At 42.9% G+C, this 13702-nt stretch overlaps 1 protein-coding gene across 7 annotated transcripts in view; it reads right to left on the bottom strand.

Annotated features, from left to right (window-relative positions):
- Myom1 (myomesin 1) overlaps nucleotides 1–13702 on the bottom strand; it is a 123525-nt gene that overhangs the window by 51788 nt on the left and 58035 nt on the right. For all 7 annotated transcript variants that reach the window (XR_385297.2, XM_030249548.1, XM_030249549.1 and 4 more), the window contains 3 exons: nucleotides 10422–10621; nucleotides 7700–7756; nucleotides 2862–2986 (listed from right to left, as the gene is read on the bottom strand). Coding sequence is in view for 6 of the 7 variants with exons in the window: in XM_030249548.1 (XP_030105408.1) it covers nucleotides 2862–2986; nucleotides 7700–7756; nucleotides 10422–10621 (382 nt within the window). In the remaining variant the exon portion in view is untranslated. The remainder of the gene's footprint in view (nucleotides 1–2861; nucleotides 2987–7699; nucleotides 7757–10421; nucleotides 10622–13702) is intronic.

Below are 13702 nucleotides of genomic sequence, written 5' to 3'. Positions count from 1 at the left end.
AAGCAGGGGATAGCTGAGGAGACAGCCTGGGCTGTATGAGCAGTCTAGGCCGGTGAAACCATGTCAGGAGAGCCGAAAGTAAACCTGTCCAAAGGCCAACGCCTCCCTCATAAATGGCTCGCCGGAAATAACTAGGCTTCTAGCACAGTGGCTCGACATTTAGAAAATTCTGTAAATGCATCCTAGGCCTGTGTCCTAGCTCCTCTAGCATTCCAGATGCTAAAAGAGTGGGATACCCTCTGTGTAGCTTCTCCATGCTCTTAAATATTATCTTCTATTCCATCCAACTGAGCATGCTGGTAAGAAAAAAAAAAGTATTTAATTGTTTAATAACAGATGATATGTATTTTGATCTGGGAAAGTTACAGACTTTTCATGGAAAAATTTAGATTGACGTGACCAAAGGAAAAGGTCAGCAGAAGCCAGTGCTGACTGGTGTGATAACCACGTCTCAGGGTGGGTTGTTCTGAGTCACTGTCTCAGCAACGTGGTAATTACAGTCCCAGGGCTAATTCAGAGCCTCTTCCTGTGGAGTGTGTCAAAGAAATGCAGTGAGCGTGGGGGGGTGTGAAATATACCAGGAAGTACCCATTTAGCTATTACTCTATCATTGCTTCTATTAAAGTAGAAAAATGCCTAGGATACCTCCCAAGTTATATTTCATTTGGGGATGACATGTATAAAATATGAAGCTATATGTATACTTTTAGATTTCACAAACTGCACTCTTGGGAGATACCTATGTTGCATGGGAAAAGTGTCACAAGTTTATTGTTAACAATTTGCTGGAAATAAGAAGGGGGCCATCCCACCTCGGGGACCTCTGAAAAGTTCACTGCAAGAAAAGTGATAAATAATAACGAAAAGCCACAGGCCCTGACATGTGTTACTCTGGTGTAATTAGTAAGAGCCACCAATTTGAGGTAAATAAAAGGCTATTAAGATGTTGACATGTCTTACTAATGAAATGGCTCAGTGTGATAAAGGTCACTGCCATCAAACCTACACTGAATCCTGAGACCCACACGGAGGATGGAGAAAATTAACTTCTATAGTTTGACATCTGGTACATGTGGTGCCCATGGGCAAACACTATATATATGTATGAGTGTATGAGTGTGTGTGTGTGTGTGTGTGTACATACATACATATATATACATATATATCATAATTTATATGATATTTAAAATTTGTATATTGAAAGATCTATATATTGAAAGATCTGAACATAATTAGGCTGGTTAACACTTTATCACTGGGTAGGCAGTGCTCATTAGTTAGTGCTTGGTAGTGAAGGGGTGATGTTTTCTTTAGTTGAATAGCCACTGATAAGGCCCCTATGTTCTTATAAACAATCCCCAAACCATGCTCCTGTAAGCAACCCTAATGAAACCCATTGGGTTACCCAAAAACCCAAACAACAACAACAGCAACAAAACCTCTAAAAACAAAATAAGACAATAGGACAGAGAGAGAGGAGGGTAAGGGGGAGAAGAAAGGGAAGAGAGAAAGATGTAAAATTGCATGAAAATGCCATGGTGGAACTCATTTTTTTTCTTTTCTTTTCTTTTTCTTTCTTTCTTTCTTTCTTTCTTTTTTTTTTTTTTCTTTTTTTTTTTTTGAGACAGGGCTTCTCTGTATAGTTCTGGTTGTCCTGGAACTCACTCTGTAGACCAGGCTGGCCTCGAACTCAGAAATCTGCCTGCCTCTGCCTCCCGAGTGCTGGGATTAAAGGCATGTGCCACCACTGCCCAGCAGGAACTCATTTATAAATAAGTTATAAATAACTCATTTATATATAAATGATCAGTGTAGCAATCTAGATAAAACAGGAAAATTGAGTTCCAGATTTGGGGGAGGAGGGGAGGGTGGGGCTCCTTTTATGTAATTTTACAAAGATGAAATTTTAAATCATAAACTTTAGCCTCATTTTTTGGTTGACAACAGTGCATTACTCTGAATAAATACATAGATGTGTTTACATGTCAGACAAAAAAAATTAAACAAAACAAAAACAAAAAAGCTTCTCCATTAGATCCTAACCTTGTTTTTGTGGCAGAGAGAACGGAACCAGAGGCATCACAAATGACCTACAGCCCTTATGCTCCAATCAAAAACTCATCAACAATGGACTTGGAGCTTCGTGTCAAATTCTTCTTAAATCTCCTTTCCAGGAGCCATGCTATCATGGAGTCCTGTGCCCTTTGTCTGCCGATTCTCATGCATTTAGTGCTTGTTGCTGTCCTCAGTAATGCCCTGGCCTGGGCCTGCCCCTGCCCCTGTATCACGCCCTCATCAGAGCTCCTTGGATATGGCATGATCAATCGGATGGGCTCTCACATCCTCCTCACCCAGCTGCTTCGTTGGGTGCCGCCCTTCGGTGTTCGGATCCCCAACGTGACTGTAAGATGTTTGGGGAAAAGACCTGACATCTCAAATTGTTCTGTTTTGTCGACTGCTTACACAGCGATGCACAAAGGCTCACTGTCCTCACCGGTCCCTACCATCTAAAGTAGTACAGAGTTCTCTCACCATCCATCTACCCTCATCATGTCTCACAACCCTCAGCACAACATAAGAACCAGTAGCCAAAGAGCCAACACTAGAGTGATGAGCCTGCTCTAGAAACCATCGCTCTGCAGGCGATCTGTAGTTTCAGCGGCATGAGCGAATCTCAGGGTGCCATGATAAAGATCTGTGTGGCATATACACTTTCAACAGAGACCGTTCATAACCTGTAAGGGTTTAAACAACGTAGAGTATTCCGAGTGCTGCCCTCCTACACTTGCCTGTCATTAGAAATGAGGAAGGCTTAAGAAGACCATTAGGAAGTGGCATGGCTAATGGTGCTGGGGTCTTACCTTTTCTACAAAATACATAATGCCCTCATGGCCTCGCTGCCCAGGGGGTTTCCAGCTCAGCACTACGTAGCTCCGGGTGGCCTCGGTGACAGAGAGGTCTGTGGGGGGGCCAGGAATGACACCCTCTGAAAAACAAGGTAAAGTGAGCTGCACATATTCGGGGGAGCCAGGGACACGTACGTGGAGAACCAGAGATGCTTCTCCCTTGGTGACCCCACCATGTGAAGGGCCCTTGCCCTAAGCTTTTCTCTAGAAAACAAAGCCGTTCATTTGGTTATCCACATGATACTTTTGTGCATTTAGCAGACAGACCGAAAGGACCTGGGACTGGACTTGTGTCTAAATGGTTTATAGTTGAATGGATGAAAAGCCAAGCTGAGCCATGCAAGGCAGTGTGCGCTTATTTTCCAAAGCACATAACGTGCAAACTCAAGTCTAGAGTGGGCCATGAGATGGTGGGGCTGATTAAGGTCAAGGTCAGAAGTGGGAGTCACAGGGTGCTCTCTGGATTTACCTCACCATTCTGGCATCTTCTTTGGAAAATGTCTTTCCTCCCTTCCTCTTGTTCCTCCCTTCCTCTTGTTCCTTCCTCCCCTCCTCCCCTCTTCCACAACAGCTGAACTCCCTGCCACCTTGAGAAGATTTCTTTCCTCAAAACAGTGCCCAAAGGCATTTCTAGAAACATAAAGACATCCAGCATCAAGCAACACAGACTCAACATATCTAGTATCTAATTTTTAAAAACCCACGTATGTATGAAAGCAAGAAAATAACTGTCTATAGAGAGAGGGGAGGAGTAATTATTAGCAACAATCCCAGAGGGGCCGCAGGGCACAGAGGATGAAGGCTGAGGGAGCACAGCATCAATGAGCAGAGGAACAATTTCAAGTGGTGCCAAGTTCCTCCTAAAGAAGAGGAGGGAGAAGAGCATACAGCGAAAGATATTTAAAGAACCAATAGCAAACCCACAGGCTTGAGAAGTGTGTTGAACCTACACATAATACATAGGATGAAAACAACACCCAGTGATGCACACGGTAATCAAAGTCTAAAACCAGCAATAGAGGCAATATCTTAGAGGCAAGCAGAGAAAAAAAGATGATGTACTACAAACTCAGGGACAAAAATCACAGTGACAACAGTTACTGTGATAGCCCAGAACTGCAGCACACTGAGCTAAGATCACTCTGTGTGTGTGAGAGTGTGTGTGTGTGTGTGTGTGTGTGTGTGTGTGTGTGTGTAAGTGTGTGTGTGAGTGTGTGTGTGAGTGTGTGTGTGTGTATGAGTGTGTGTGAGTGTGTGTGAGTGTGTGTGTGAGTATGAGTGTGTCTGTGTCTGTGTCTATGTGTGTGAGTGTGTGTATGTGTGTGTGTCTGTGTCTGTGTGTGTGAGTGTGTGAGTGTGTGTGTCTGTGTGTGTGAGTGTGTGTGAGTGTGTGTGTGAGTATGTGTGTCTGTGTGTGTGTTTGTGTGTGTGAATGAGTGTGTGTGTGTGTGTGTGTGTGTGAGAGAGAGAGAGAGAGAGAGAGAGAGAGAGAGAGTAGGATTCTAAGCCCCTCTGTGATACTGCAAATCCTGTCAGGGATGGGACATGCAAAAGAATTTATTGAAGTTTTATTGATTACAATTAGTCAAATATAGCTGTCTATTTCATTTCCTAAAACAATCTAATTGTTATATAAATATAGGTAACTATGAAAACCATATATAGTATCATGGAGAGTGGCAATTTCCTTAAAAAGCTAGAATTTTTTTATTCTATAGCAACCCCAAGTCGTTTTGCTATTTGGTTCATCTATCTCAGATGACTTGATATGAACACAGAGAGAGATCCTGTCACTAAAAAGAATTCTACATGGTGATTTGTTTGCTACAGAAATAACTACAGTGTCCTGGGAACATAGGCTACCTCTGGGGAGGGCTGTCAGAAACGGTTTCTTTTTGACCAATTTAATATTTGAATGCCTAAATATCAATTTAATACACTAATTTGTATCGAGTTCTTGTGTTTCCCATGGGATGAAAACTCACCAACTTGTCAAGACAAAGCCTGTTTCGACTAGCTTTGTTATGATCAAATATACACCACTAGGAAAGAAGAGGGAATGTGTCATGCCCCCCTGAGTCAGCATCTGTGTCATTGAATTGTGTCACTGAGTTTCAGTGAGAATGGCCCATCACCCCCAAGTTCGTTAACGTCAAGCCACACTCTGCAGGTCTCAGGAGTGCTCTCTTCATGGGAAATTAAATTATGAAGCTGATCCTGGATTCATTCATTTTCAACAAACCAACTCCAGAAAAATATGTACATTTCGAGGACTTTTGCCGGAGTTTTAGGTTTAGAGTTAAAATATGCAGTGACTTGTTTCTCCCTACAAGATTTACTGCTTCTGACTTGAAGCATCAGGATACGGCATATGTTCTAGAAACTTCTTCTGGGGACTTGTTTCAGTGTGTTGTGCTCAGAGTGATTCTTACCGTGTAGGACATGCTTTGAGCAACAGTTTGACGCCAGCTGTTCTCACCCGCTCTGCTGCTTTCTTAGGCTAAGTGTCACTTTCAGTACCTTTTAGCTTTCATTCAACTTTCCTCTGGCTGCTTTAATGCTCTGGGATCATTATTTAAAGCTTGTTGTCTGGTGCACGAGGTTTTTGTTTTTTTTTTTTGTTTTTTTTTTTTTTTCCATACAGGGTTTCTCGGTGTAGCCCTGGCTGTCCTGGAACTCACTCTGTAGACCAGGCTGGCCTCGAACGCAGAGAGCCACCTGCCTCTGCCTCCCAAGTGCTGGGATTAAAGGCGTGTACCAAAACCCTCCCTGTGCTCAAGGGACACAAGGGCTCCCCCTGGAGCCTGGGACTGCAGCGTGGCTCCCACACTATCATTGCTGCCTCTAACTGGACTAAACTCTCCGAAGCTCTGCATGGAAACTGTCAAACTGGAACTCTATGTTCATCGAGGATATATTAAAGAACAAATGTTAAACAAAGACCTTTTCAGACACACAAAGGAAAGTTGATTGATAACCGGAAAATCCGAGCTAAGGGAAAGTTGAGAGATGTGCTTCTGCCGAAAGAAAATCTGGTCAGATAGAACTCTGGAATCTAGACACTGAAAAGAAAATAAAAGTGAAGGATGCAGTCGCACATGCTTGTGAGAGATCTTGTTTGAAATGAAGGAGAGGAGGATGAAGGAGAGATTAAAATGTGAGTAAACACAGAAACGTTCTTCAGGGGCTGGAGAGACGGTATCTCCTCCTCCACTGTTCTGAGACTGGAGAAATGGCTCCACGGTTAAGAACAGCAGCTGCTCCTTTAGAGGAGCAAGGTTTGGTTCTCAGCACACACAGAGTGGCTCTCAACCATGTCTAACTCCAGTTCCAGAGCATCCACTGCCCTCTCTGTCGGGGGTACCAGGCACACGCAGAGTGCACTTACATGAAGCAGGCAAAACACTCATACACAAAACAAAGATGAAGAGATCTTTAAAATGATGGGGTTTTAAAAAACAAAAAACAAATGAACGAAAAACCCTCTTTTCTAACTTTTAAAATCTCTCTGAAGAATCGATGACTACTTGAAGCCAATACAATATATTAACATTTATGATCTATACACAAATACAATGTATGACAATGGCAGCAAGGAATGGAAAAGGTAGGCTGATAATTAAGTATATCAAAAATGTCAAATGTTTAAGCTTAAAATAAAGAATGACATAATGTAGATGAGAGAGAATAATTAAAACATGTCCAAGTCCGAAGAAAAGAGAAAATGGGAAAAAGAAAACTGGTGTCACCAATAAACATATGATGACAGATTGAAATTCAGTCATGTCAAATTATCACACATGGGCCTGTGACATGGCTCAGCAGGTAAAGACTTCCTGCTAAGCCTCAGAGCCCATAGAAGAGCCAGGCAGGCACGGTGTCTGCCTGCTGTCCCAGTGCCTGGGACAGAGAGACACAGGATTCCCAGGGCAACCTTGAGAGATGTGCTAGCTAGAACCCGTGAGTTCTCACTACCATGAGACCCTGTCTCATTAGGTAGAGAACACCCAAGAAAGACACTCCACATGCCTGTGCATGTATGTGCACCTATGCACATACAAACATGAATGAACCACACACACACATACGCATATGCAATTAAGAATGTAAAGTGGAACTATCATTTTGGTAAACAGCAATTTCTTTGAAAATAAAACATGCACCTGCCACACGGCCCACCAATCTCTCTCCTAAGTAGTCACCCTAGAGAGGTGACAACCACATATCCATGCAAACACAGATGGCTCACGGAAACCTCTAGCAGGGTACAGATACGTTGGAATTGACTAATGGCTACATCTATATGATAAATCATAAAGTAAGTATGCTAGTGATAGGAAATAAAGATGAGTATGATCTTATTTATGCAAAATGTGGCCAATTCAAACTATGGTGTCAGGAAGCAGGACTGTGGTGAGAGGGAGGAGGGACCATGAAAGAACATGATAAGGTAGAAGTGCCAGGCATGTCATGATGATGTGCACACACATGAGGCTTATCAGATTGAACTCTGACATGTGCACAGTTCATCGTATAACAACTGCTTCGCAATATGTCGTATAAAATGAAACGTGATCCTTTGGGGCCTGGAAGTACAGCTCATAGGGTGAAGTATGTCCTTGGCCTGTCCATGGCCCTGGGTTCGAGCCTCAGCCCCCGCCACCCCACACCTCACCAATCTGCCTTCTCAGGATGTTCTTTCAAAAGCTTCATGGACAATAATATATTTTTATGAGCAAAGAAAGCTAAATCACACAGGCAACAGTGGCGTCTAGAGAGGACAGAGTTTTTACCTGTAGGCTCTTCTTCCGTGACAATGATCTGTCCAGTCCAGGGTGCTGAAGGATGACCTGAACGGACAAGTATAAAGGTCACATGTTCACAGATGTGCTGTTGTCTCTATGATAAACCAATAAACTGGCTGCATGAGTCAAATGGGTTGTAGTTCTCCTGTGTAAATTCCTAATGCGTCTTTATCAATGTGTGTAAAGTACTGGGTGAAGCATACCCCTCCCTGACAGTTTCTGGAGTCTCTCTGGACTGCGCTAAATTGTGCTCCCATATCTGCTCAATACACATCCCTTGAAGCAAACAGGCTTTCCCATGCCTTCTTCAGAGACAGCACATTTGGAAGAAACACCACTAGGACAGTCAGAAGCCTAACAGCTCTCTATCTATAGAGGAGGCAGGATCAGGCAGGAGAGCTGAGTGGGAGCAAGCCCTTCCTATTGTTTTTGAAAAGTATTGTCCATGGGAAGTCAGTCTGAATCCTTCCTGAGTGAGGAAGAAGGAAGAAAGAGTATAGAGGTAAACACCTCCTACTGGGTTGTCTCACCCAGCCTTAATATCAGGGGATGTGCCTAGTCTACTTACAGCATGCTGCGCCATGTTTCATCGATATCCCTGGGAAGCCTGCCCTTTTCTGAAGGTAAATAGAGGCTCTGAGTGAGAGGGAGGAAGCGGTGGGTGGGGGGTTAGGAGGAGAGGACAGAGGGGAAACTGTGATCGGTGTGTAATATACTAGAGAAGAATAAAAAAAATTTTAAAAGAAAATAAAAAGAAGGGGGTGGGCTCCATCTTGTGACCCTGAAAGCATGAAAAAAGAGAACAGCAGGTGGAAGAGAGGGCTAAGCAGGTAAAGGGGCTTGCTGCCAAGCCTGAGGACATGAGTTCAGTCCCAGGGACCCGCCTGGAAGAAGGAGAGAGAACTGGCTCCTGATAGTCGTTTGTCCTCTGGCTTCCACATGAACACTGTTGGCATGCACGCCCACATACATATATACACATAAACCCACACAGATAAGTAGGTAGATAGAAAGATAGATGATAGATGGATAGATAGATAGATCGATAGATAGATGATAGATGAGCAGATGGATAGATAGAGGATAGATAGATAAATGATAGAAGATAGATAGAGGATAAACATAAACAGCTAAATGATAGAAGATAAATAGACAGATAGATAGATAGACAGACAGATAGATGGTAGATGACTAGATAGATAGATAGTAGATGACTAGACAGGTGATAGGTAGACAATAGAAGATACATACATAAAAGATACATGCACACATAAATACACACATACATATATTCATACATACATACATACATACATACTTTAGGGAAGAAACAATGGCTCAATCTTGCCTTACTAGGGGGAATTTCCACCCAAGTCTGCACAGGAAACAGGAAGGCACAGAGATGACAGTGCTTGTTATTCATAAACATCTTGTTTTACAGGCATTCAGAAGGAGTAGAAGAAAGTGTGAGGTGGAACTGCCTAAGAGGAGTCTACAGGTGATGGTATCTTTCTTGGAGTTTTGTGATATCACTAGAAGGAACTGAGGCAAAGAATAGAACTTTATGTGCGGCATGGACCTGTAACCCCCCCACAAGGGTTAGCCCCTAGCCACTGGGGTATTTGGTAGCATCTGGAAACTTTCTGGATTAAAACAGGCAAATAATACCGTCACCGTGTCACAGGCAGAGACAAGGGCTATCTGTAAGCATCCCACATTCACATCCCTTCACAACTGCTGGCCCTGTGACGAGGGCCATTGGACAGAATGAAATGTTACTATCTAGTGATGCTTATGATGTTATTATAGACCCTAGTATTGGGAATGCCATACAGGTTCCCGTAGAAGGCAGAATTTATGTACATGGCTTTGGCATTCAGACTTGGAAGATAAATAGATGTAAATAGGTAAAATAATTATCTTTATAGGTTTTTATATTATATTTTAATTGTGTATCCCTGTGCACGTGTATGTCTTTGTATGTGAGGGTGCATGTGATTGCATATATACCACAGAGCACATATGGAGGTCAGGGTACACCTTGCAGGAGTCAGAACTCTCCTTCCACCACGGAGGTCCTGGGCATTGAACTCAGATAGGTCAGGCTTGGCAGCAGGCACCTTTACCGGCTGAGCTATCTTGACAGCCCAAGATTATTTTATATTACCTAAATGGAAACGCAATTTTTTTTTTAATCAACACAGAGACGCTCACAGGGGTTCAAGATTAGTGCTTTGATGAAGACGTCAAGGTCAAGAAATTCGCTTTGAACCGTAAATGCAGTTATATTCAGAATACACTAATAATGTGGATAAAAATGATCTTCGAGCTATTTGTCCCCATATTCATTCCACACCTCATGCTTATTATACAGATTGGCAAGGTACACTTTCCTGAGTAATGTTTTTAAAAAGATAAAATAAAATGAGGGTTTTAAAAAACACTCAAAAGAAATAATGAATCAAAAACAAATTATTTTTTATCCTCTTGGGCTCGCTCCAAACACGGGATTTTTCTGATTGGAAAAGGATTTCATATTCTTGTCTCCCTCTAGTGGAGAGGAGAGGAATTACTTGTAGTGACACCTACCACAGGTTTCTTGGTTTTGTTTTGGATTTTGGTGATGGGGGGGGTTGTTTGTTTTGGTTTGGTTTGGTTTGGTTTTGCTTTTGCTTTTCAAGAAAGATGCAGACAAATGAAAAGGACTTACTTTTTAGTCTAGCTTTCTCAGCTGGATCCAAAGCCGCCACAGGCTCAGAAACTCGGGATGGCAGGCCTATTCCAGTTTTATTCACAGCTCGGACTCTGAATATGTAGGAACGGCCTTCTATCAAGCCAGTGACTGGAAACCGAGCAAACTTCACAGGTGTGTCATTGCACTGAGACCAGGTATCTGTGCCCACCTCACACCTGAGGGAAAGGAGAATTAGCAGGATGTCAGGCAGACTACGACTAAGGTGAAAATTCACCCTCTCGCTTCAGATCTTCCCCGTGCCAAAACATGGAACTCCTGCCTGGCTTCCTAGTCCTAGACTTCAGACACTCAGTTCCTCTCAAGTTCAATGTGTCTTTTTAAATTTTTCTTTTAAAAAAAACTCAAGTATTTGTGTGTGTGTGTGTGTGTGTGTGAGTGTGTATATGTATGTCTGTGCCTGTATGTGTGACTGTGTGTGTGTGTGTGTGTGTGTGTGTGTGTGAGTGAGCGGAGTGTGTGACTGTGCATGTGTGTGTGTGTATGTGTGTGCGCACTAGTGCCACAAATTGTGTGTGGAAGTCAAAGGACAGCTTGAAGGAGGTTTTTCTTCCTCCGTCAGGTGGGGTATGGGCATCTGTCCACCTGTATTCACTACATCTCACCAGCCAGCAACTAGACATGTTTTAACATGAAGAACGAAGCCTCAGACCTTTCTAAACAAGCAGCTGATTTGTCTTGTGTGTCAAGAAGAGGAGTGAGAAAATCACGCAGGTATCAGAATCCTTTTTTTGTTTTTTAATGTGTATGAGTGTTTTGCACGTATGTGTACCTGTGCCCCACTTGTACACGGTGCCTGCCAAGAACAGATGGAGTTGGATCCCTTGGAACCGGAGTTGCAGGCAGGTGCGAGCTGCCATGTGGGTGGTGGGACTTGAACCCGGGTCCTCGGAAGCCAGTGCTTTGACCACTGAGCTGACTCTCCAGAATCTTTATTCAGGAGAGGTTTGGGAAAAAGATCCCTCATCCCTGCCCCACTGACACCTTTGACTCCACTGCCAGTCGTCTCTCTCTGTCTTCTTCAGGTGCTTTCTTGTAAAAGCAGAACTACTGTAGGATAAGTTGGGACCTAAAAAGATAACTGGACAGCTGGGCGTGATCACAACCCTGAGGCTAGTCTCGGCTCTACAGGGAGACTTTCCAAAAGGTGAGCCAACCATCCAAAACAGAAGGAAAAGCTATTTGTACTGCAGTTTGGCAAGCCGCTCACTGTTTTCCTACTTGGTGATCACTGTGTTCTGTGTGAGTACAAGGGTCAGGAGGTTATCGTAACGTTTTTGTTTCTTCTCTTTCCTCATCCTCCACTCTGTTCTCTCTCCCAAGCTGGTTTTGAACTCATGACCCTCGTGCCTCTACCTCCTAAGGACTGGGACTGCATATCCTGCCCGGCCATGTTTTTTTATTTTACAACGAGGCTCATGGTTTCCACGGGGAAATGGAGTGCTTTGGAAAACGCTTTCAGCTGCCTGCTAACGTAGCAGCTGGGACCCAAGAATGGAGTCAGAGAACTGCTCAGAAGATTGCAATAGTTCACATGACGGCATTGAGCCAATCAACACAGCTCCAGAGACAACCCTGGAGAGAACTGTGCAGCATTATAATACAGCAACTCCTTGTTCTTATTGCAAGTAGTACACAGTGCTTTTAGTTTAAAATGCATCCCCAATACAGCACTATGTTCAAAATGTATAATTCCCAACTAGTTCTCATGGGAGGGCAGTGCCAAAAAATTGGGATATGGCTGGGAAAGGGGGATCTCCCCTTCGTCACTATCATTTACATTCTTTGATATCGATAACGACTGCTTTATTTAACGTTATGTAAATTCCCATAAAATGTATTTGCAATTCATGTCTTCCATCCACTCTCCCTAAATGTCTGCTTTGTAGAGTTTCTGGAGTTGCTATGTGTGGGAAAATGGCAGGGAGCTGAGGAGACTACAGCAGTTATGCTAGAGGTGTCTCCCAAGGTCTGTCTGTCTGTCTGTTCAGACATTACCACTGTGACTCAGTGACACTAAAATATGCTTCTCAGCCTTCATTTGTGCAGGTGAAGGCATCATCTCTAGAAGCTTCTATAGCATGTTGGAGCAGAAAGAGCACTGGCCTACAGCTGAGCTGTGTTTGAATCCTAGCTCTGGGCTTTCTACCCATGTGACCTTAGGCAGGGTAACAGGGTATCTTTGCTGGCATGTGGCTTGGGCCAGCTCTTTCTTTCCTACCTGTAAAAGCAAGGCCTGTCCAGGATGGTCAAGGGCTAGTGGTAAGTACATGCAGTGTTTTGAACAGTGTTTAGCAAACAGTAGCTATTAGCCATGCCGTCATTTATCATGGCCAAGGCAAGAGAAGAACAGCATGCGTTGCTTACCCTGTCTATAAAGTGTGCAGATCCCTTGGCTGTTTGTCAAAGACAACAAAGCAGAGACTGACAGTACAAAAGAGTTTATGTAAGCCTCCACATTCACCGGAAGTAAGTGAGCTTCCATTCTATTTTACATCTACGGCTAAAATAGAACCGACTACAAACATTCCTCTGTCAGGTACTGAGCACAGTAAATAGAGTTGGGTTTTGGTTTTGTTTGTTTGTTTGTTTTACTTGTTGTTACAACTATGAGGTTTGATGCATTGATATAGAGCTGTCTCTAATTGTTTGCACAGCCCAAAGCAAAAAGAGCTGGAGCGACCACTCTAAGAAAAACTAAGTAGAGGATCACCTACTTGGGCCAATAGTTTGAATTCATTGCTTGTATTGTTCAAACACAGTAGATGTGTAAATGTGCAAAAATGACAACTCTTGGGATCCATCAGTTCTGAAGGCTATACTCAAGAAAGACTCTTGGGTAAGAGTGTAGCCCAACACTGGGAATTTTTGTTACTATTTCTTATGTTATATGGATAACTTGAAACCACATCATACAGTATAAGGAATTAATTTGTGCCCCTAAAGTCAGTACTTTTAAATGACTGTCATACCAGGAATGCAGTTGTTTAGTATATTGAATATCAGTTACTTCAATTCTACAGTGGCCTCTGCTGATAGGTTTACAATTTAACTATATTCTTGCCATGTTAGTGACTTGAGTTGATTGTCAAATCAAAAGGATTAATGTAAATAAGTAGGTACTAATACGTATGTAGTTATGTGTAGTATACATATATATTGCATACATTGTATATATTATACACACATCACATACATACATACATACACACACAGAGAGAAAGAGAGGTAGAGGAGGA

The sequence above is a fragment of the Mus musculus genome, chromosome 17 (genome assembly GCF_000001635.26).
Source record: "Mus musculus strain C57BL/6J chromosome 17, GRCm38.p6 C57BL/6J".
Classification (NCBI taxonomy): domain Eukaryota; kingdom Metazoa; phylum Chordata; class Mammalia; order Rodentia; family Muridae; genus Mus; species Mus musculus.
The sequence above is the reverse complement of the archived record's forward strand: the minus strand, read 5'-3'. Positions and strand labels throughout refer to the sequence as shown.